At 40.2% G+C, this 25,329-nt stretch overlaps 2 protein-coding genes across 6 annotated transcripts in view; one reads left to right on the top strand and one right to left on the bottom strand.

Moving 5' to 3' along the window:
• The window catches only part of MTMR10 (myotubularin related protein 10), a 52,612-nt gene extending 45,937 nt beyond the window's left edge, over positions 1-6,675 (top strand). For all 3 annotated transcript variants that reach the window (XM_036878646.2, XM_036878647.2, XM_036878648.2), the window contains 2 exons: positions 2,712-2,894; positions 3,496-6,675. In XM_036878646.2, the coding sequence (XP_036734541.2) occupies positions 2,712-2,894; positions 3,496-4,092 (780 nt within the window). In that variant the 3' untranslated portion in view covers positions 4,093-6,675. The remainder of the gene's footprint in view (positions 1-2,711; positions 2,895-3,495) is intronic.
• Positions 6,676-7,582: 907 nt separating this feature from the next.
• Positions 7,583-25,329, bottom strand: part of FAN1 (FANCD2 and FANCI associated nuclease 1) — a 42,649-nt gene continuing 24,902 nt past the window's right edge. For all 3 annotated transcript variants that reach the window (XM_036878766.2, XM_036878765.2, XM_057494718.1), the window contains one exon: positions 7,583-7,829. In XM_036878766.2, the coding sequence (XP_036734661.2) occupies positions 7,692-7,829 (138 nt within the window). In that variant the 3' untranslated portion in view covers positions 7,583-7,691. The remainder of the gene's footprint in view (positions 7,830-25,329) is intronic.

The following is a 25,329-nucleotide window of genomic DNA, read 5'->3' as shown; positions in this document are numbered from 1 at the left end:
GGCATTAAGGCCCTGGTCCAGGCAGTGTGGCCTGGTATAATGTGGATCCTGCCCGGGGGTCAGGATTCTAGAATCCTAGTCTGGGACAGCGCTGTGCCTAGGTTCCCTATCTATACAATGGATCCATCTAACTAACAAGAGTACCTCTGGCCTCACTGTGTGAGGTGAAAGCATTTATAAACTGTGAAGCATTATGCATATTATCATAAAGAAATGGGTTATCCAGGATTGTAGATGTGAAGGGCAAAATGCACTGGACATTTAGAGAAATGATTTTATTCAGGCTGTTGCAATAATGAGAACTTCATTAATGAAGAACATCCCAAAGAGAAGGAAAGGGCCTGGGGTTTTTATGGAGGCAGGCAAGAGACCCGAGGGAAGGCCGAGCAGCTCTTAACCTCACGCAGAACAATTGAGCAGTGTCTCCAGGAGCACAGGGCAGAGAAGCTCAGCACTGCCACAGGGCATCTTATATTTAGACCTGGGAAGGAAGTTTTAAAAAATATGTTCTATGCTTCCGTAAAAGATTTTAACCTTTCCCACTAGACCAGTGGTAGGCTCAGGGGCCCCTGAAGTGTGGAAGAATATTTGTTCCTAAAATAAATGGTCTCCAAGTTGCTCCTTGTCATTTCTCGCTCGCTGGGTATTTTTGTGCCCCTTTGCCTCAAGCTGGCTTCCATGTGGTCGTGTCTGCCGGCCTTTGCTGTCCTTGCACTCCTGTCACTGCCCTGTGCACACACACCTGTGCACATGTGCACACACAGACACACAGCTTAGCCTCTAAAGCTCACATGCACCTAGGAAACCAAATAGCCTTGTTAGACATGAGCCTTTAGGTCCCAGTGACTGCAGTGCGTTGGATGGGTCCTGGGTCGGGGACCCCGTGAGGCCAGGCCCTCGCCCAGCAGCACTCACTCCTCACTCCTGTTTCTTGGCTGGATTCTGGATGTGCTGAGATACATTTACAATGGATTTCTATACAAGAATAAAAGTTAACGAATAGGTTTTTAAAGTATATCATCTGCTTTTCCTGTTATCTGCTCTAGTGCTGTATATTTTTAATTTGGCTTTTCTCAAAAGCTTTTCCTGGCAAATATGCACATGAATGCCCCCCTCCCTCAGCGTCTCATCTTCACAGTTGAATGATAGCAGGACAGGAGGAGGCCCTCAGCGCCCCCCTGTGGGAGCTAGTGCTGACCTAAGGGTCCCGATTCTTAGCAGGGACTACTTAGACTTAGTCCCTCTGCACAGCCACGAGCTGGAGGCATTTCTTTCTTTTCTCCTGTGAGGCCACTTTAGATGCTAGTGGTCAGTTACTGTTTGTGGAAAATTTGATCTTCTTCCTTGGAGATAAATATTTTCAGTTTTCACATTTAAATAAAGATGACTGTTTCCTATATACTTTCCTAAGAGTCATTAAAATATGTTGAGGCTTCTGTTTTACTAGATATTGGCCCTTAACAGTACTGTTTTCTAAAGCATATGAATTGTTTTTATTCTTGCAATTACATGATGAAATTTCAAATAATTTAAAAAATTTCAATATATTATGTGCTTAATGAGTTAAGTTTTTTTGCTTATTTGAAAAAGAAAATTTTGTAAAGTGCCCTGTGCTGTTAAGTAGCTTAACCATTTGCTGCTGGCCCCTTGCCAGCACTGCAGCCTGGGTAATACCTGGCTTTGGTGTGGAGGTGGCCTCCTGAATGCAGCTTTTTTTCCTCTAGTAACACTTAGTCTTTGTCTTTTTTTTAATTTCCAAAGGAATTCTTGTTTTTTGTAGAAAATTTGGAAAATACTTAAAGGTAAAGAGCAGAAAAGAATAATTTTCCACCATTCGGAGACTCAGTATTTTGGGATCATGCCTCCAGAGAACTCAGCGTGTGAGCTTGGGGTAGCCTGCTTTTGTCCCTCAGCCAAGATGAGGTTCCTTTCTCCACATCACTGCGTGCAGCTGCGTGGTCTGACACTGCCTCCTCCTCCGCAGCAAGGCGGTGGGCTGAGGCCCGAAGCGCTGTGCCGCCTGGGCTTGCCGTGGTGGCCAGAGCAGGTCACCAGGCGGCACAAGCCCAGCGCGGGGCTGGAGGGGGGCTCCTGTGAGCCAGGGGCCTGGCCTCGGTGCGTGGTCGTGGTCTTAGCTGAATGCAGGGCCCGCAGGGGAGCTGATTCCTTCCTCCCTGCCTGTGGGCTGGGGTTCAGATATTGAGGTCACTGGACAGATGAAGTGTGGCTATCCACTTAGAAAAAGGTGTGAAATAGCACTGATTTCCACCCGAAGATTGTTTTGCCAGTCTCCTTAACATTTTTCAAACCCAACTAATTCCGTAAATTGACAGCCATGTACTTAAAGGTAAAATACTGCAAGTATACAAACAGCTTCGACACATTTAAGACTTTATGGTACCACAGTAGTGACATTTTAACTTCTTGTGATGATACGCTCGCTGCCCGGAGGGCCCAGTCGCTGTGGTGTCCTCAGGAAGGAAAGGCACTGTGCTTGCTCATGCAGAGTCCGGGTGCCCCTCTGGTCCCAGGAGCCCAGGTGGTCTCTTCTTGAAGTGAAACATGCTGCTGGAGTGGGTCTGGAGGTGCTCTAGTTCACAAAGTTTAACTTGCATAATGATGAACGGCTCACCAAAACAAAAAAGGAATTTATGTGAGAAAATCTTTAGTTTCACATCTTTTCACAAATGTTCAAATATTTTATTTTGCAGGAATTTGCTATAAGCAAAAATATCCAATTGGGTGAAGAAAAGGGTTTAAAATTCCCTTCGGTTTGGGACTGGTCTCTTCAGTTCACAGCAAAGGATCGCACCCTTTTCCATAACCCCTTGTACGTTGGAAAGAGCACGCCTTGCATACAAAACAGTTCTACGAAATCTTTTAAATGGACAAAGGTAAATTACAAAATACATTAATAATAAAAAGCTGGTATTTGCTCCTACCTAACCAAAAACATCTTTTTCAGGACCTGGAGTATTGAGAGTCAAGTTCCATGACAATACTATCCTGTAGGTTTCACTTTTTCACTGAAATGTGACTGTACCCTGACTTTTCTTTCTGGTGCCTGAGGCCACAGAGTTCTGCTCAGCCCCTGAGAGCCAGCAGCTCGCCGCTCGGAGCCTGGGAGGCCCCATTCCTGAACCCATCCACTCTGCCTGTCCTTGTAGGATCAACCAGGTCTAGATTTTTTTTTTCTCCTAGCCCAGAAGTCTTAGAAATTTGCATTTACACAAATTCATAACTAATATGTATCACCTTCCCACCTCCATGCAAGCGAGTGACAAGAGTTTATTCAGAGTTAACGCCTAAAAAAGTTAAATTCCATTGGAGGAGAATTGGAATAAGTTATTACAAGGGAAAGAACAGAATGTTCTTGAAGGCTGAAATTCCACCAGTGTTGCATAATACCGAATTTGTATTTGCCCTTGCACCTTTGCTGTCTTTCTAAAAAGGGAAGCTCCAGGGAAATAATGCTAAAATCTCTCTTCTGTACAGAAAAGCTACAGTTCCACACTGAGAGGCATGCCAGCTTCCTTAAAGAATGGAATCATCAGTGAACAAGAATTACTTCCGAGGAGAAATTCATTAATATTAAAAGTAAAGCCAGACCCTCCTCAGCAAACTGCCAGCCAGAACAGTGGCATAGAGCAGTATTTCAGAGAATGGTTTTCCAAACCAGTCGACCTGCATGGTATTATTCTGCCTCACGTCTCTGGAACACACATAAAACTCTGGAAACTCTGCTATTTCCGCTGGGTTCCTGAGGCCCAGATAAACCTTGGGGGCGTCATCACTGCCTTTCACAAGTTCTCCCTGCTGGCTGACGAGGTGGACGTGCTCAGCAGGACGCTTCGGCAGCACCGGGCCGGCCCCTTGGAAGCCTGCTACGGGGAGCTGGACCATCGCAGGATGTTCTTCCGAGCCAGTGGCCCACACGATACCTCGGGGACACCAGAGTTTCTCTCCTCCTCATTTCCCTTTTCTCCTGTAGGTAATCTGTGCAGACGAAGCATTTTAGGGACACCATTAAGCAAGTTTTTAAGTGGGGCCAAAATATGGTTATCTACTGAGACGCTAGCAAATGAAGACTAACACACAATTTTCTGAACACTTTGAGGGAAGCTATAAACTTTTTCCTCTGAATTAAAATGGCTAACCTAGGCATTTGAAACTCTTAACAATTTTATACATCAGAGTAACAGCTGAAATTTGCACTACTATTTAAAAACATGTTGAATTACATTTCCTTCACAATTTTTTTAAAAGATAAGCATAAATTTTATTTTTCATGTCCTTTTGTCATTTTAGGTCTGGCATATTTTTAGGTGATTTGTAGACAGACATTCCCCCACTCTTGTTACTGTGATCAAACTAATAAGATTTTGTCTGTGACATTAATTTTGTCTGCATTCAATTTTCTTACCACCTAAACGTTTCCTGATCCTCAGTCAGATAGCAGCCCAAAGAAGCAGATGTCAGGAAAGTTAATAGATTCGTGTTTGGTGTATTTTTAAGAGGCATCTGCGAAGCCCCCCAACAGGTGTTAGTTAGGCGTTCGTGCATTTTCCTGGCCACTTTGTTCTGTCTAATCTAACTCACTTGAGGATTGACTCAGTGTCCCAAGGCCATAATTTATTTTAGATCACTTTGGGACCGAAGAGCACTGTGTTTTAAAATCACACATTTGCTTTTAACTTCATAGGACTGACTTTAAAATGATGTGCACTGTTAACTTTAAAAGCATTTGCTATAGATAATAAACTTAGAAGTGCCTTTGATAGTAATATTAAGGTATGAATAACAGTAAATATAATTTCAGTTTTTAAAATTAGGGTGTAATAATCTGACTGCATGTTGGAAACAGACTTTTTATACTAACCTTTGTACCAGTACCAAGAGTCCCCAAAACCACACTTCCAATCTTCCAAAAGCCACTGAGGACACAGTGGGCTATGGGGCAGTCGGTTGGTGTGACAGCAGGGGGGCAAGTACAGCCTGCACTGAAACTCACCCTCAGAAACAGAGGCCTCGCTCCGAGGCATTCTGAGCTTTCCTGTGTTTCCGGGGTGCTGAGCTGTTGGCACTTTCCCTTGGAAATAACAGAGCGTGAGTTAGGTCACCTGCACAGAAGTCCCTCCTCCCTCAGACAAGTTTTCAATGCTTAGGAGTAGAGAACAGGAGAATAAAAACACAGTTCTCTCAAAATACTGCCATTTTAAGCAGTGCTGAGAGAAGCTCCCCTCACCCCTTGACTTTTGATATTAAGAGGGAACTGAGAAGCATACGGAGGTGTGTTCTGGGTCTAAAATTCCCTTGTTTTCTAACTGTGACAAGAGCCCAGCCAAGTCTGCTGTGGGGCTCAGAGTTGAAGCTTGTGGTGGCGACGTGCAGCACTGTTCCCCTTACCCCAACCCCATTCCACATACGACCCATTCCGTTTTAAAGATGGTTGTTTTCAAATTTGGCCATTAGAGTTTCTTAAACTGCCATCTTAAGCTTAAAAAAATTTTTATACTAAAATGTCTAGCTTGTTTCTTTTCTAAAACAAGTTTTTTCAAAGCAGTGTGTTCTAACTTTGTATGTAATTAATAGCTGTTTCTACTTGAATTATTTGCCTTTTTAAAGTTGTTTGATAATGTTTCAAACCTTTAAAGTGACAGAAGCTCTTACAAAATGTCTTAGGAAATTCTTGTGTATAAATCTAATGTTTTTGCCAACTTGTTGCCTAGAAAATAAGGGCTTTTTTTAAGTTTATATAAATAGCATTGTTGCCATTAAACCTTTTATAATCCTTGATTGGAAACTAGGCCTAATCCCCTTAAAACACCACAGCATATCCTGCCATTGAGAGTATAATAATAATAATTCTCCCTTTTTCATTAAGCTGCTTTTTTTATTTCAAATTCTAAATTGGTTTGTTTTTTGGATTGAGCATTTCTCTTTAGTTTCTTCCTTCACACATTTATTTCAACTCCTTTAGTAGTTTTTTATTAATTTGCAAGTTTAAAAAAGATTAGGTACTATTAATACTTTATTGAAATAGAAAATGTGGATATTTTTGTATGATAATGTAGTAAAATATGGTTTTTAGTTTTTGCTGGATGGTTGTTATATGATTATTGTGACACAAGTGATCGTGCATAATATGAAAAACAACTTAACAGTCTTAAGTCCTGGACATCATAAAGCTGCCTGGTACGTCTGGTAGCAAAAAGGATGTGTGGTGACAGAAGTCCCAAGTGTGGTTACATACGCTGTTCCCAGAGAGCCTCCCACTCAGCGGGCCCACAGCCCTGCGAGCGAAGCCTGTGCTGATGGAATGCCATGTGGTTATCAGACAGCTTTGGACCTTCTAGGATTGAACTTAAAGATGTACAATGTCTTACTCGTATTTTATGATGGAAACCAATGTTAAAACCAAAAATGTCTAACTTTATTTAAGTATATTAGTTTGTGCTAACAGATGGTGAAAACGATTCAACACATCCTTCAACAAAATCTCCTCTCTATATGGTAACCTCAAGTAGTTAAAACTTGATTTTAAGAGAAAACTGAAACCTTTGTGCCTAAAATCGATTATGACTTGAGTTAAAGTAGGATGAACAAGAAGAGATCTTGTTCAGCAGTAATGAATGTGAAGGAAATTTTGACTGCTAAATAAAATTTCCACAGGAATTGTTTGTTGTAGTTATCAGTATGAAATCAACTACATAAGAAGATAGTGATTTAAGAAACAGAAGCATTTTCTTCCAACTACACTTGTGTGTGTCACTCGATGTTTGTGCCTGCTCTCTGAAACCAAGGTAGTAATAACATTTGAAACATCAATTCAGAATTGACTGTAGTTAAGGCCATATTTGTAGTAATGAGCCATGTCCTATCATGGTCTTCCATTCAGTAAATTAAAAAGCTGGTGATAACATTTCCCTAAGAAGATCTATGGATCACAGTTCTGATAAACTGCCTTGCTACTGCACACTCTCCCCAGCCTCAGGCTCTTCCAACAGTGATGAGCAGCCCTGTTTCAGCTACACTGTGTTTGTGGATATGTGTGTGTACACCTCTAATCTAGTGTGTGTGTATATCATAGTCATTAGGGATGTTCCCAAGGTGAAGGATGAAAAGGGACAATTGCCTTTGATTAAAGACTGTTCATTCCTTTCATAATCTAGGCCCAGTTAGTACAGGGAAATCACTGACAGATAAAAGTTAGGGAACTCAATGACAATCTGTTTTTTAATTCTTAAGTCAGAATTTCAACTCTTTATGCCCTTCCTGGATAATCATTAAACTAATGTTTAATAGCTGAATGTACTGGCAGTGTAGAAAAACTTAAATTCAAAAATCTGTTTCCAGTATACTTAATCAGAAATATTTTGTATGCTACTTTTATAAAAGACCTAAAGCTATGAATCATCTCATTTGGGATTTTTCCAGTTTTTCTAAGTCTAACAGGCATTCAGCTCCTAAAATGGCCACCAAGATTTTGACCTTTTAAAAAGTTCATCACTTGCTGTGCAGAATCAATGAGTGTATTCAAGACAATACCAAGTTTTGTGACACAAAGACACTGCACAATGAGTCATTAAGCTGCCAGGTTTATTACTGACATAAAATTAAACATAATAGTGCTTTATGCTTTTGAAAGTCTTACATCCATGTATAACCTGATACTCTCAGTTCCACAGCTCTTAGTTAAGGCCTTTGCTCTTAGCTCCAACTGCAACCACATGGCAGACTTCTACTTCAGCCCCCAACTTCCGCAGTTCATCCAACCAGATCATTTGCTTATGTGAAAGACGATCATTGGGGCCTTTAACTTCTACCAGCTGGAAGATAAGTTTTAAAAAGTCATTAGTATCTTACTAAAATGGAATAGCCATTCAAATAAGCTATTATAGTTCTCACAACTATTTAAGTGGCTTGTGCTACTGTACCACTGTCCTTAAATAGGTAAAACATATATGAAACTCATTGGGAATTTAGTCCATAGAGATTAGTTCTTCATAGAGAATTAGTAAATTGATTATTAATGTAGCAGTTCAGTTGAAAAATAGTTTTAAAGCGTGCTAGATTGTTGCTCACCTGCTTTTAAAACCCTTGTTAACTTTCTATGTGTGCAATTAAATCCAAACTTCTTGTCATGACCTATAAAACTGTATAATGTGTTCCCTGGCAACCACTGTAAAGGCCTCTCAATTCTGAAACAGACCAATCTCTTCCAAATAGAAGATCCTTTCTTATCCTTGCTGTTTCCTGGGACATTTCTCCCTGTTCTTCATGTGTCTGACTTCTTATCCATCAATGTTCAACTTAAAATTATCTCAGAGGTTGGTGTATCTCCAAGTAGGGCCCTTCCTATGCACTTGTTTCACTTTATCATAAGATAAAACTTCATTATGGCATCAGGACTACGAAGGCAAGAACTGTGTCCATTTGGCTTACTGCATATTACTGAACTTCAAAACAGCAATAAAAACTCTCCAAAGTGATGTACAGAAAATTTTTTTAACAGACTGAGCATTCAGCAGCCTAACAGGAGTTTAGAGCCCCATAGGGAAGAGAGAAAAAAATCTTTAAAGAAAAAACTAATATTAAGAAAAAATGGCCAAAAATTTTCCAAATTTGATAGAAACTATAAACCCAAAGATCCAAGAAGCTTAATGGAATTCACACACAGAAACAAGAATACTGCACTGAGAAGCATAGTATTTAAATGCATAATCAGTGATTTAAAAAATTTTTTAAGTCGGAAAGACTACAGATTTCTCACTGGAAATAATGCAAGCTAGAAGATAGTGGATCAATATTCTAAAGTACTGAAAAATAAACTCTCAACATAGAATTCTTTGCCTAGAGAAAATCTTTCAAAAACAAAGGTGAAATAAAGGCATATAAAACCTAAATAATTCATTAGGGCTACCAGACCCCCGTTTCCAAAAAAGGGAACTTCAGTAGAGAATGATACCACATGGACACCTGGCTCCATACAAAGGTGTAATGAGCATTAGAATTTTTATCTATGTGAGTAAATATAAAGATTCTTATTAATCAATTTTAGGAAGCAACAGTAATGTGGAGTTTACAACATGGAAGTATAATGTATGGACACAGCACAAAGGCTGAGAGAGGAGATACAGAAATATACACTGTTTTTAACGTTCTTTATAAGGAATAGTATCAGCACTTACAGGTGGATAATAAGAAAAACACTAGGGGAACTCTGGGAAAATGATGGCAGTGTAAGAAGCAAGGCAGAAACCTCCAAAAATCACATAAAACAAAAATACAACAAATACAGCTAATCCCAAAAATGACCTGAACACTGCAGAACAGACTGCCTACATCTGGAAAGGAGAGAAGATCTCATAGGGTAAAGTGGCAGAGCTGCGATCCGGGGGGAACCAAGCGCCCGACCCCTGACCCTCAACCCACAGGTGGGAGGAAGTGGAGCAGAGCAGGGAAGGAGTAGAGACCCAGGACGCTGAACACCCAGCCCTGGAGATCTCCGCTGGCAACACAAACCCCCATGACGTGGTGCTCTGAAGATGAGTGGGGCTGGAAAGCAAAGACGGGTAGAACACTCATAGGGGCTGATTCCCACAGCTTGTGAAGAAAAGGTATGCACTACCCCACTGTCCCCCACCTGCCCAGAAAAAAGAAAAGCAGGCAGCTTGAAGGACTTCCCAGCAATGAGAGGGTGCTAAAGGGGCAAAGGTTACACAGCTCTCTGCCCAGGAGAAAGGTTAGGTGGACAAAATCATCCTGGCACACTCAGCCCAGCAGGTTGGGAACTTTCAGGACCTTCAGATGCCCCATTCCCCAGCTGGTAACGCAGCCTTGAGGCTCCGCCAAGGTACGCAGCCTGCTGCTCCTTCCCCCAGCAGGCTGGTCCCACTTGCCTGCCGCCCCTGCCATCAGGGTCAGCTGGAGGGTGGCTCTGCCCATGGCCGCTCCAGGGGCTGAGCAGCGAGGCTCCTCCCTGCATGCACAGCCCACTTGACCTGGCAGTGGAGGCAGGTGTTACAGCTGGGAAAGCAGAAAATCCTCCCAGCCAAGCTCCTCCCAGCAAGCTCTGGTCCCACTCGTCTGGGCCCCACCATGGCGGCAGGCGGAGGGAGGGCACCTCCGCCCATGAAGCTCCAGCAGCACAGTCGGGTATTCTCCCTGCTCTGGCGATCAGCTGACTGCCCACACAGCCCACCTGAAATCAGATCACTACAGGCAAGCAGACAGGTGCCACGCCCACTGCAGCCAACAGCTGGGGCTCCCACATAGGAAATTGAGCTTCTGAGCACCAGAGGGCGCTTCCTACACAGAGCTATTACTCCATAGGAAACACTAAGGGGGAAAAAAAAAAAAAAATGAAGAGGCAGAGGAATTTGGTCCAAACAAAACTACAAGAAAAAACACGAGAAAGAGGGATTCCTGAAACTGAAATCACGAATCTTCTTGATAAAGATTTCAAAATAAAAATCATAAACATGCTCACGAATTTACAGAAAAATATTCAAGATCTCAGGTAGGACTTCAACAAAGAGATAGAAATCTTCAACAAAAGCATCAGCTAAAGAATACAGTATCTGAAATGACACATACAATGGAAGGATTTAAAAGTAGATTCGATGATGTAGAGAAGATGTTAATGAAACAAATTAGAGAACAGGAATACAAGCTGAAAACAAAGAGAAAAAAGATCTCTAGGAATGAGAGAATACGACAGCTGAGATCAATCCAAATGGAACAATAGTCACACTATAGGGGTACCAGAAGAGAGAGACAAAGGGATAAAAAGTCTCTTTGAGGAAGTAATTCATGAAAACTAACCCAGGCTGGGGAAGGAAACAGACACTCAGGTGATAGAAGTGCAGAGATCCCCCAACAAAAGGAACCCTAGGAAGACAACACCAAGACATATAATAATTAAAATGGCAAAGACCAAGGACAAGGAGAGAGTACTGAAGCAGTCAGAGAGAGAAAAAAGATTATTTATAAGGGAAAGTCCATCAGGCTATCATCAGACTTCTCAGCAGAAACCTTACTGGCCAGAAGGGAGAGGCATGATATATTTAATGGAATGAAACAGAAGAGCCTCCAACCAAGAATACTCTACCCGGCAAGATCACTATTTAAATTTGAGGCATGGATTAAACAATTTCCAGATAAGCAAAAGTGGAGGGAATTCACCAACACTAAAATACCCCTCCAGGATCTATTAAAGGCACTGCACTAGATGGAAATGCTCTTAAGACTAAATAGCTGTCACCAGAGAAACCCACAGGAAAGGCAGTAGACCAATTAATTACTAAGAAAGTATTAAATTAAATCAACTACTAACAAAGTTAGTCAAGGCAAACACAAAGAGTGCAGAATTTATGCCACCTAATATATAAAGTGTGGAGGAGGAAAAGAAGGGGAGGAGAAAAAAAGAATCTTCGGATTGTGTTTATAATAGTGTAATCAGTGAGTTAAGTCAGACTATTAGATAGTAAAGAAGCTGTCCTTGAACCTTTGGTAACCACGAATCCAAAGCCTGCAATGGCAATAAGTACATAACTATCGATAATCACCCTAAATGGAAATGGACTGAATGTATCAATCAAAAGACATACAGTTGCAGAATGGATAAGGAAACAAGACCCATCTATATGCTGCCTACAAGAGACTCACTTAAAACCCAAAGACATACACAGAGTAAAAGTGTAGGGATAGTGAAAGATATTTCATGCAAATAATAGGGGGAAAAAAGCAGGAGTAGCAGCACTTGTATCCAACAAAATAGACTTCAAAACAAAGAAAGTAGAAAGAGATAAAGAATATTACATAATGGTAAAGGAGTCAGTCCAACAAGAGGATATAAGCATTATAAATATCTATGCATCTAATACAGGAACACATAAATATGTGAAACAAATACTAACAGAATTAAAGGAGAAAATAGATTGCAACACATTAATTTTAGGAGACTTTAACACACTACTCATATCAATAAATCAATCAGGTGGAAAATAAGGAGACAGAGGCACTGAATGGTACACTAGAACAGATGGACCTAACAAATATCTACAGAATATGCCACCCAAAAGCAGCAGGATACACATTCTTCTCAAGTGTACATGGAATGTTTTGCAGAGTAGATCACATACTAGGCTATAAAAAGAGCCTCAGTAAATTCAAAAAGACTGAAGTTCTACCAACCAGCTTCTCAGACCACAAAGGTATGAAACTAGAAATAAATAATGCAAAGAAAACAAAAGTCCACAAACACATGGAGGCTTAACAACATGCTCCTAAATAATCAATGGATCAATGACCAAACTAAAACACAGATCAAACAATATATGGAGACAAATGAAAACAACAACTCAACAGCCCAAACCCTGTGGGATGCAACAAAGGCAGTTCCAAGGGGAAAGTATATTGCAATACAGGCCTACCTCAAGAAAGAACAACAATCCCAAATGAACAGCCTCAACTCACAATTAATGAAACTAGAAGAAGAATAAATAAGGCCCAAAATCAGTAATAATAAAAGAAATAATAAGAGCAGAAATAAATAAAATTGAGAAGAATTAACAATAGAAAGAAGCAATGAAATCAGGATTTGGTTCTTTGAGAAAATAAACAAAATAGATAAACCTCTAGCCAGGAAAAAAAAAAAAAGAGTATATCAAGCAAAAAAGAGTGTACACACATAAACAGAATCAAAAACAAGAAGTCACAATGACACCATGGAAATAAAAAATTATTAGAGAATACTATAAGAAATTATATGCCAACAAATTGGACAACCAAGAGAAATGAACAACTTTCTAGAAAAATACAACCTTCCAGACTGACCCAGGAAGAAACAGAAAATCTGAACAGACCAATTACCACCAATGAAATCAAACTGGCAATCAAAAAACTTATTCTATGAGGCCAGCATCACTCTAATACCAAAACAAGGCAACACCACAAAAAAAGAAAATTATAGACCAATATGACTGATGAACATAGATGCAAAAATCCTCAACAAAATATTAGTAAACCAAATTAAAAAATACATCAAAAAGATCATCCATCATGACCAAGTGGGATTTATTCCAGGCATGCAAAATCCCTACCACAGATGGCTTCACAGCTGAATTTTATCAAACATTTAAAGAAGAGCTAATACCCATCCTTTTTTTTTAATTTAAATTTTTTATTAAGGTATGACTGATATACACTCTTATGAAGGTTTCACATGAAAAAACAATGTGGTTACTACATTTAACCCATATTATCAAGTTCCCACCCATACGCCAATGCAGTCACTGTCCACCAGTGTAGTAAGATGCCACAGATTCACTATTTGCCTTCTCTGTGCTACACTGTTTTCCCCGTGATCCCCCACACCATGTGTCCTAAACATAATACCCCTCAGTCCCCTTCTCCCTCCCTCCCACCTGCCCTCCCACACCCCTCCCCTTTGGTAACCACTAGTTCATTCTTGGAGTCTCTGAGTCTGCTACCATTTTGTTCCTTCAGTTTTGCTTCATTGTTATACTCCACAAATGAAGGAAATCATTTGGCACTTGTCTTTCTTCACCTGGCTTATTTCACTGAGCATAATGTCCTTCAGCTCCATCCATGTTGTTGCAAATGGTGGGATTTGTTTCTTTCTTATGGCTGAATAGTATTCCACTGTGTATATGTTCCACTTCTTCTTTATCCATTCATCTACTGATGGACACTTAGGTTGCTTCCATATCTTGGCTATTGTAAAAAGTGCTGTGATAAACATAGAGGTGCATGTGTCTTTTTGTCCTTGTTGTTTGCATGAAATATCTTTTTCCATCCCTTGACTTTTAGTCTGTGCACGTCTTTGGGTTTGAGGTGAGTCTCTTGTAAGCAGCGTATAGATGGGTCTTGCTTTTTTATCCATTCTATTACTCTGTGTCTTTTGATTGGTGCATTCAGTCCATTTACATTTGGGTGATTATTGAAAGATATGTACTTATTGCCATTTCAGGCTTTAGGTTCGTGGTTACCAAAGGTTCAAGGTTAGCCTCTTTAGTATCTTACTGGCTAACTTAACTCACTTATTGAGCTATTATAAACACAGTCTAATGATTGTTTCTCTCCCTTCTTATTCCTCCTCCTCCATTCCTTGTATGTTGTGTTTTTTTTTCTTTTTTTTTTGTGTGTGTGTGTGTGCTCTTTTGTGTTTCCTTTGACTGCTTTTGTGGGTAGTTGATTTTATTTTTTGCCTTCAGTTAGTATTTGATTGTTCTGCTTTCTTTGCTGTGATTTTATTTTCTCTGGTGACATCTGTTTAGTCTTAGGAGTGCTCCCATCTACAGCAGTCCCTCTAAAATACCCTGCAGAGGTGGTTTGTGGGAGGGAAATTCCCTCAACTTTTGCTTGTCTGGGAATTATTTAATCCCTCCTTCATATTTAAATGATAATCGTGCTGGATACAGTATCCTTGGTTCAAGGCCCTTCTGTTTCATTGCATTAAATATATCATGCCATTCTCTTCTGGCCTGTAAGGTTTCTGTTGAGAAGTCTGATGATAGCCTGATGTGTTTTCCTTTGTAGGTGACCTTTTTTCTCTCTCTGGCTGCCTTTAATACTCTGTCCCTGTCCTTGATCTTTGCCATTTTAATTATTATGTGTCTTGGTGTTGTCCTCCTTGGGTCCCTTCTGTTGGGAGTTCTGTAGGCTTCCATGGTCTGAGAGGCTATTTCCTCCCCCAGTTTGGGGAAGTTTTCAGCAATTATTTCTTCAAAGACACTTTCTATCCCTTTTTCTCTCTCTTCTTCTTCTGGTACCCCTATAATGCGAATATTGTTCTGTTTGGATTGGTCCCACAGTTCTCTTAATATTCTTTCATTCCTGGAGATCCTTTTATCTCTCTGTGTGTCAGCTTCTCTGCATTCCTGTTCTCTGATTTCTATTCCATTAATGGCCTCTTGCATCTCATCCATTCTGCTTTTAAGTCCTTCCAGAGATTGTTTTATTTCTGTATTCTCCCTCCTTAGCTCTTGCATATTTCTCTGCAAGTCCGTCAGCATGGTTATGACCTTTATTTTGAATTCTTTTTCAGGAAGATTCATTAAATCCATCTCCTCAGATTCGCTGTCAGGGGAGGATGTCTGGGTTAGTCTGGTCTGTATCAACTTCTTCTGCATTTTCATAGCGATAGAGGTAGTTGTAAGCAGTTGGCACATGTGTCAGCTGGGAGAACCAAGACCCTTTCCACTTGCTCCTGGCTTTCCTTTCCTGGGAGAACAGTGACTCCTAGCAGCTTGTGCTGGGCAGTTGTGCCCAAACGGGGTCTCTGGTTCTTGCCCGGCCACTGTGGAGTAAGCTCCACGCAATTGCTGTGGGTGTGGCCAGTCTCAGGCTGCTGCTCTGCTATGGCAGGGCCGTGCCGGAGGGGGAACAGGCAGGAGGCTGTTTATTGCTGTGAAGGGCCTCCAAGCTGTGCTGCTGCCCAGGAGTTAGGGTGCGCAGAGTTCCCCGGGATTCCCAGCTGTTGAGCTGAGTGTGCCGGAATGCTTCCATCCAGCTGTGAGGCTCCTGTCCCTTTAAGACATTCAAAAAGCACTCGTTTTTCTTTTGTCCCAGGGGTGCTGGCTGTGGGGACCTGCTCACAGGTTTACTGTCCCGTTTCCCTAGTATCCAGCACACCACCCACTGTGTGTCTGCGCTCCCGGTGCAGATGGCTAGGGGTGGGTATTTAGCAGTCCTGGGCTCCCTTTCCCTCCCCGTTCCTAATCCTCTCCTCCCGCCGGGCCGCAGCTTGTATCTTACCCCCCTTCGTGAGGTGATGGGTTCTCGCAGGTGTGGATGTAGCCTGGCGTCCTGTATCTTCTGGTCTCTCTTTTAGGACTAGTTGTATTTTCAAAAATATATATGGTTTTGGGAGGAGATTTCCACTGTCCTACTCATGCCGCCATCTTGGATCCTCTCCCCCACATGTGTCTTTTTGAATCTGAGAACTTGTATTCTTTGGGTAAATTCCAAGGAGTGGGATTCCCAGGTCAAATGGTATTTCTATTTTTAGTTTTTTGAGGAACCTCCATATTGCTTTCCACAACGGTTGAACTAGTTTACATTCCCATCAGCAGTGTAGGAGGGTTCCCCTTTCTCTGCATCCTCGCCAACCTTTACTGTTCTTAGTTTTTTCGATGCTGGCCATCCTTACTGGTGTGAGGTGATATCTCATTGTGGTTTTAATTTGCATTTCCCTGATGATTAGTGATGTGGAGCATCTTCTCATGTATCTGTTGGCCATCCGAATTTCTTCTTTGGAGAACTGTCTCTTCATATCCTCTGCCCATTTGTTAATTGGGTTATTTGCTTTTTGGGTGTTGAGGCATGTAAGTTCTTTATATATTTTGGATGTTAACCCCTTGTTGGATATGTCATTTACAAATGTATTCTCCCATACTGTAGGATGCCATTTTGTTCTGTTGATGGTGTCCTTTGCCATACAGAAACTTTTTAGTTTGTTGTAGTCCCATGACTTCATTTTTGCTTTTGTTTCCCTTTCTCAAGGAGATGGGTTCAGGAAGAAGTTGCTCATGCTATATTCAGGAGATGTTTGCCTATGTTGTTTTCTAAGAGTTTTATGGTTTCATGACTTACATTCAAGTCTTCAATCCATTTTGAGTTTACTTTTGTGTATGGGGTTAGACAATAATCCAGTTTCATTCTCTTGCATGTACCTGTCCAGTTTTGCCAACACGAGTTGTCATTTCCCCATTGTATGTCCATGGCTCCCTTATCATATATGAATTGACCATATATGGTTGGGTTTATGTCAGGGCTCTCTAGTCTGTTCCACTGGTCTGTGGGTCTGTTCTTGTGCCAGTACCAAATTGTCTTGATTACTGTGGCTTTGTAGTAGAGCTTGAAATTGGGGAGTGTAATCCCCCCTGCTTTATTCTTCCTTCTCAGGATTCCTTTGGCTATTCGAGGTCTTTTGGGGTTCCATATGAATTTTAGGATGATTTTCTCTAGTTTGTTGAAGAATGCTTTTGGTATTTTGATAGGAATTGCACTGAATCTATAGATTGCTTTAGACAGGATGGCCATTTTGACAATATTAATTCTTCCTATCCATGAGCATGGGGTGTGTTTCCATTTATTGGTATTTTCTTTAATTTCTCTCATGAGTGTCTTGTAGTTTTCAGAGTATAGATCTTTCACTTCCTTGGTTAGGTTTATTTCTAGGTATTTTATTCTTTTTGATGCAATTGTGAATGGAATTGTTTTCCTGATTTCTCTCTCTGCTAGTTCATTGTTAGTGTATAGGAATGCCACCGATTTCTGTGTATTAATTTTGTATCCTGCAACTTTGCTGAGTCCAGATGTTAGATCTAGTAGTTTTAGAGTAGATTCTTTAGGGTTTTTTATGTACAGTATCATGTCATCTGCAAACAGGGACAGTTTAACTTCTTCCTTGCCAGTCTGGATGCCTTTTGTTTCTTTGTGTTGTCTGATTGCCGTGGCTAGGACCTTCAGTACTATGTTGAATAGAAGTGGGGAGAGTGGGCATCCTTGTCTTGTTCCTGATCTTAAAGGAAAAGCTTTCACGTTCTCACTGTTAAGTATAATGTTGGCTGTGGGTTTGTCATATATGGCCTTTATTATGTTGAGGTACTTGCCCTCTAACCCTGTTTTGTTGAGAGTTTTTATCATGAATGGATGTTGAATTTTGTCAAATGCTTTTTCAGCATCTATGATCATGTGGTTTTTGTCCTTCTTTTTGTTGATGTAGTGGATGATATTGATGAATTTTTGAATGTTGTACCATCCTTGCATCCCTGGAATAAATCCCACTTGATCATGATGGATGATCTTTTTTATGTATTTTTGAATTCGGTTTGCTAATATTTTGTTGAGTATTTTTGCATCTATGTTCATTAGGGATATTGTTCTGCAATTTTCTTTTTTTGTGGTGTCTTTGCCTAGTTTTGGTATTAGAGTGATACTGGTCTCATAGAATGAGTTTAGAGGTATTCCCTCTTCTTCTACTCTTTGGAAAACTTTAAGGAGAATGGGTATTAGGTCTTCACTAAATGTTTGATAAAATTCAGCAGTGAAGCCATCTGGTACAGGAGTTTTGTTCTTAGGTAGTTTTTTGATTACCAGTTCAATTTCATTGCTGGTAATTGGTCTGTTCAGATTTTCTGTTTCTCCCTTGGTCAGCCTTGGAAGGTTGTATTTTTCTAGAAAGTTGTCCATTTCTTCTAGGTTATCCAGTTTGTTAGCATATAATTTTTCATAGTATTCTTTAATAATTCTTTGTATCTCTCTGGTGTCCATCATGATTTTTCCTTTCTCATTTCTGATTCTGTTGATGTGTGTAGACTCTCTTTTTTTTTTTTTTATAAATTTGGCTAGGGGTTTATCTATTTTGTTCATTTTCTCGAAGAACCAGCTCTTGCTTTCATTGATTCTCTCTATTGCTTTGTTCTTCTCAATTTTATTTATTTCTGCTCTAATCTTTATTATGTCCCTCCATCCCTCCTTCTACTGACTTTGGGCCTCATTTGTTCTTCTTTTTCTAGTCTCATTAATTGTGAGTTTAGACTGCTTAAATGGGATTGTTCTTCTTTTCTGAGATAGGCCTGTATTACAATATACTTTCCTCTTAGCACAGCCTTGGCTGTGTCCCACAGATTTTGCAGTGTTGAATTATTGTTGTCTTTTGTCTCCATATATTGCTTGATTTCTGTTTTTATTTGGTCATTGATCCATTGGTTATTTAGGAGCATGTTGTGAAGCCTCTATGTGTTTGTGGGATTTTTCATTTTCTTTGTGTAATTTATTTCTAGTTTCATACCTTTGTGGTCTGAGAAACTGGTTAGTAGAATTTCAATCTTTTTTAATTAACCGAGGTTCTTTTTGTGGCCTAGTATATGATGTATTCTTGAAAATGTTCCATGTGCACTTGAGAAGAATGTTTATTCTGCTGCTTTTGGGTGTAGCATTCTGTAGATGTCTGTTATGTCCATCTCTTCTAATGTGTTGTTCAGTGCCTCTGTATGCTTACTTATTTTCTTTCTTGTTCATCTGTCCTTCAGAGTGAGTAGAGTGTTGAAATTTCCTAGAATGAATGCATTGCATTCTATTTCCCCTTTTAATTCAGTTAGTATTTGTTTCACATATGTAGGTGCTCTTGTGTTGGGAGCATAAATATTTATAATGGTTATATCTTCTTGTTGCATTAACCCCTTTATCATTATGTAATGTTCTCCTTTGTCCCTTGTGACTTTCTTTGTTTTTAAGTCTATTTTGTCTGACAAAAGTACTGCAACTCCTGCTTTTTTCTCTCTATTAGTTCCCTTAAATGTCTTTTTCCATCCCTTCACTTTTAGTCTGTGTATGTTTTTGGATTTAAAGTGAGTCTCTTGTAGGCAGCATATAGAGGGGTCTTGTTTTTTTATCCATTCAGTGACTCTATGTCTTTTGATTGGTGCATTCAGTCCATTTACATTTAGGGTGATTATTGATAGGTATGTACATACTGCCATTGCAGACTTTAGATTCGTGGTTACGAAAGGTTCAAGGTTAACTTCCTTACTATCTAAGAGTCTAAATTAACTCACTTAATATGCTATTACAAACTCAATCTAAAGGTTCTTTTCTTTTTCTCCTCCTTTTTCTTCCTCCTCCATTCTTTATATATTAGGTATCATATTCTGTACTCGTTGTCTATCCCTTGATTGACTTTGGGGATAGTTAATTTAATTTTGCATTTACTTAGTAATTAGCTGTTCTACTTTATTTACTGTGGTTTTATTACCTCTGGTGACAGCTATTGAATCTTAGGAACACTTCCATCTATAGCAGTCCCTCCAAAATAGACTGCAGAGGTGGTTTTTGGAAGCTATATTCTCTCAGCTTTTGCTTATCTGGAAATTGTTTAATCCTTCCTTCAAATTTAAATGATAATCTTGCCAGATAAAGTAATCTTGGTTCCAGGCCCTTCTGCTTCATTGCATTAAATATATCATGCCACTCCCTTCTGACCTGTAAGGTTTCTGCTGAGAAGTCTTATGTTAGCCTGATGGGCTTTCCTTTGTATGTGATCTTATTTCTGGCTGCTTTTAATAGTCTGTCCTTATCCTTGATCTTTCCCATTTTAATTACTATATGTCTTGGTGTTGTCTTCCTTGGGTCCCTTGTGTTGGGAGATCTGTGGATCTCCATGGCCTGAGAGACTATGTCCATCCCCAGATTGGGGAAGTTTTCAGTAATTCAGTCCTCAAAGACACTTTCTATCCATTTTTCTCTCTCTTCTTCTTCTGGTACACCTATAATGCAAATATTGTTCCGTTTGGATTGATCCCACAGTTCTCTCAATATTCTTTCATTCTTACAGATCTTTTTTTCTCTCTGTGCCTCAGCTTCTTTGTATTCCTCTTCTCTAGTATTTCATTTATCGTCTCCTCCACCATATCCAATCTGCTTTTAATCCCCTCCATTGTGCTCCTGAACAATTGGATCTCCCACCTGAATTCATTCCTGAGTTCTTGAATATCTTTCTGTACCTCCATTAGCATGTTAATGATTTTTATTTTGAACTCCCTTTCAGGAAGAGTCATGAGGTCCATATCATTTAAATCTTTTTCAGGAGTTGTATTAACAATTTTACTCTGGACAAGGTTCCTTTGGCGTTTCATATTTGTATATGTCGCCCTCTAGTGTCCAGAAGCTCTACTCTCTGTATCTGCTCAGTCCCTGAAGCAATGTCGGGGGTTGCAGGGGAGCGGTATTGGTGCCTAGGGGGAGGAAAGAGCTGTTCCCCGCCTCCCGGCTGCTATGCCTGTCTCCACTGCCTGAACCAGTGGGCTGGGCACACAGGTATACGCCTCTATGCTTTGTGTTTGTAGTTGCTGTAGACAGATCTTCCCTCTGGTTGGCCTAACACCAGGGTAGGGTTTGCCGGTTTGCGAGCCAGGTGGCGCTGGCCGGGAGAAAGGCGCACTAGGCTGCCTATCACGGAGGGGATTCCTGGAGCTGTGTAGCCAGCCAGGGAGCTGGAGCACCTGGAAATCATGAAAGCTCCCAACCTGCTGGGCAGAGTACACCCGGAAAATTTTGTCTACCTGTCCTTTCTTCCGAGCGGTAAGCTCTGTGCAATCCTTGCCCCTTTAGCAGCCCTCTTGCTAAGGGCTTCCTTGTTAGAAAGTCTCTCACACTGCCCGCCTTCCTTTTGTCCCAGAGCAGCTAGATATGGATCTCTGCTTTTCACAAGTGGCTGGAATCTCAGTCTCTCCTGGAATTCTGCCTATCTTAGCTTTCAAATCCCCTAATCACAAGAGTATCATGAAAGCCCCATGAAATGTAGGTTTGTGCTCCCATAGCAGATCTCTGGAGTTAGGTACTCAGCAGTCCCAGGCCTCAACTCCCTGCCTGCTCCATCTCTCTTCCTCCAGCCAGTGAGCTGGGGTGGGGGAAGGGCTTCAGTCTCGCCGTGCCACAGCTTTGGTACGTTACCCTGTTCCGTGAAGTCTGTTCTTTTCTCCAGGTGTATACAGTCTGGCGCAATCCTCTTTCCTGGTGCTCTTTCAGGATTAGTTGTATTAATTATATTTTCGTATTATATACAGTTTTAGGAGGAAGCCTCTGTCTCACCTCTCATGCTGCCATCTTTAATCCTCAATACCCATCCTTCTTAAAGTATTCCAAAAAGTAGAAGAGGAGGGAATACTTCCAAACTCATTCTATGAGGCCAGCATCACTCTAATACCAAAACCAGCCAAAGACAATTGAAAATTATAGACCAATATCCCTGGGACACAAGGATGGTACAATATTAAAAAATCAGTATCATCCACCACATCAACAAAAAGATGGGCAAAAATCACATGATCATCTCAATAGATGCTGAAAAAGCATTTGACAAATACAATATCCATTCATGATAAAAACTCTCAACAAAGTGGGTATAAAGGGTACATATCTCAATATAATAAAGGCCATATACAACAAACCTCCAGTCAACATTATATTTACTGTTGAAAAGCTGATAGCTTTTCCTCCAAGATCAGGAACAAGACAAGGATGCCCACTCTCAACACTTTTATTCAATATAGTGCTGGAGGTCCTAGCCACGGCAATCAGACAACACAAAGAAATAAAAGGCATTCATATTGGTAAGGAAGCAGTTAAACTGTCACTGTTTGCAGATGACATGATATTGTTCATAAGAAAACCCTAAAGAATGCATCAAAAAACTATTAGAACTAATAACTGAATTCAGCAAAGTTGCAGGATACAAAACTAATGCACAGAAATCTGTGGCACTCCTATATACTAACAATAAATTAGCAGAAAAAGAAATCAGGAAAACAACTCTATTTACAATTGCAACAAAAAGAATAAAATACCTAGGAATCAACCTAACCTAGTGAAAGAACTATCTCTGAAAACTACAGGACACTCATGAGAGAAATTAAACGAGGCATGAAATAGTGGAAATCTATCCCATGCTCATGGATAGGAAGAATTAATGTTGTCAAAATGGCCACTCTGCCCAAAGCAATCTACAGATTCAATGCAATCCCTATCAAAATATCAACATTCTTCAATGAACTAGAACAAATGATACTAAAATTCATATGGAACCACAAAAGACACCAAATAGCCAAAGTAATCCTAAGAAAGAAGAATAAAGCTGGGGGGATTACACTTCCTAATTTCAAGCTCAAAAAGCCACATTAATGAAAATAATTTGTACTGGCACAAGAACAGACCCACCGGTCAATGGAACAGTATAGAGAGCCCAGATATAAACCCAAGCATATACAGTCAATTAATATATGATAAAGGAGCCATGGTTATACAATGGGGAAAAGACAGCCAGTTGAACAACTGGTGCTGGGAAAACTGGTCAACTACATGGAAGGATATGAAACTGGAGTACTGTCTAACCCCATACCCAAAAGTAATCTCAAAATGGACCAAAGACTTGAATATAGGTCATGACACCATAAAACTCTTAGAAGAAAACATAGGCAAAAATCTCTTGAATATAAACATGAGCAACTTTTTCCTGAACACATCTCCTCAAGCAAGGGAAACAAAATAAAAAATGAACAAGTGGGACTACATCAAATAAAAAGCTCTGCACAGCAAAGGACACCATCAACAGAACAAAAAGGCAACCTACGTGGGTATGGGAGAATACATTCATAAATGATTTATCTGGTAAGGGATTAAGATCCAAAATATATAAAGAACTCATACAACTTAATACCACAAAAACAAATAGCCTGATTAAAAAATGGGCAGAGGACCTACCTGAGCAGACATTTTTTTCCAAAGAAGAACTACAGATGGCTAACAGGCACATTAAAAGATGCTCCATATTACTAATCATTAGGGAAATGGGAAATGCAAATCAAAATATCAATGAGGTAACTCACACTGGTCAGAATGGCTAATATCCAAAAGACAAGAAACAACAAATGCTGGTGAGGATGTGCAGAAAGGTGAACCCTCCTACATGCTAGTGGGAATGTTAATTAGCTCAACCATTGTGGAGAGAAATATGGAAAGTCCTTAAAAAACTAAAAATAGAAATACCATTTGATCCAGGAATTCCACTCCTAGGAATTTACCCTAAGAAAACAAGATTCCTGATTAAAAAAGACACATGCACCCCTATGTTTATCACAGCACTATTTACAACAGCCAAGATATGGAAACAACCTAAGTGTCCATCAATAGATGAATGGATAAAGAAGCTGTGGTACATAAACACAGTGGAATATTATTCAGCCATAAAAAGAAAAGAAATCCTACCATTTGCAATAACATAGATGGATCTAAAGGTCATTATGCTCAGTGAAATAAGCCAGGCAGAGAAAGACAAATACCAAATGATTTCACTTATTTGTGGAGTATAAAAACAGCAAAACTGAAGGAATAAAACAGCAGTGGACTCAGACACCAAGAAGGGACTAACAGTTACCAAAGGGGAAGGGTTGAGGAGGGTGGGTGGGGAGGGAGAAGGGAATTAACAGGCACTATAATTCGCAATCACAATACAGGTAGGTCATGGGGAAGTCAGTATAGCACAGAAAGACAATTAATGACTCTTTAACATCTTACTAAGCTGATAGACAGTGACCACAATAAAGGGGTGAGCACTTGAGAATATGGGCAAATGCTGAAACCACTGTTGTTTATGTGAAACCATCATATAAGATTGTGTATCAATGATACTTTAATTAATAATAATAATAAATTTCATTAAAAAGTATACTATAAACACTGATGCAACCACTTAAAACAACAATGAACTACAGCTAACAAGCCAACCAAGGGATAAAGTGCAATCTTTTAAAAAAAAGGCAAAAAGAAGTTAAAGAACAAAAGAGAGCTGAGACAAATAGAAAACAAATATCAAGATGGCAGGCTTAAAGCTAAACATCAATAATCACATTAATGTAAATGTTTCAAATACCCAATTAAAACGCAGAGGTCAAACTGGATTAAAAAGTAAGACCTGGCTATATGTTGCCTTAAAGAAACTCAAATATAAAGACAAAATAAGTTAAAAGTGGAAGAACAGGAAAAGATGTATTAGGTCAATCAAAAGAAAGCTAAAGTGATTTTGTATTAATATGAGCTGATTTCAGAGCAAAGAATATTACCAGGAATTAAGGAAGGTCATTCCAGACTGATAGAGGTCAATTCATTGCAAGGACATGACAGTCCTAAAGTTTGTACATCCAATAAGAGAACTTGAAAACATACAAAACAAAGTCTGATAGAACTGCAAGGAGAAATACACAAATCCAGTCACGATCAGAGATGCCACATGACAGCAAAAGCATGATCCATTAAAGTACAGATAAATTGGACTTCGCCAAAATTTAAAATTTCCACTCTTCAAGAGACTAAGAGAATGAAAAGACAAGCTGCAGATGGGATGAAAATGTGTCTGCAATAGGACTTGTATCCAGAACTTTTAAAAATCTCAAAACCGAGTAATAAGAAAACAACCAAGCTGGTGGCGAGCAGGGTGAGAGGCAAGGGAGGTGGGGCAGCCGAGAGCACATGCGGGGCCCTCGCGTGGGCAGCTTAGAGCCGCTTCTCATCATTCTGGCCTCCTGACGCCACACCCCGCAGGACCCCTCCTCTGCATGGGGGCTGGACCTAGAGACATGGTTCTAACAGGAGAGTATTAGAGAGAGAGGGTCACTGCCAAGGTCAGCTTACAGGAGACTGTAGCTTCAGTCTTGGTGACACCGTGAGGCTCTTCTCGCTCGCCACCTCTGAGGCCACGAGCTGCCGTGCGGAGAGCCACCCAGTGCGGAGGCACTGAGGCAGCCT

This window comes from Manis pentadactyla, chromosome 18 (genome assembly GCF_030020395.1).
Source record: "Manis pentadactyla isolate mManPen7 chromosome 18, mManPen7.hap1, whole genome shotgun sequence".
In the NCBI taxonomy this organism is placed as follows: domain Eukaryota; kingdom Metazoa; phylum Chordata; class Mammalia; order Pholidota; family Manidae; genus Manis; species Manis pentadactyla.
This window is presented reverse-complemented; position numbering and strand designations above follow the sequence as displayed.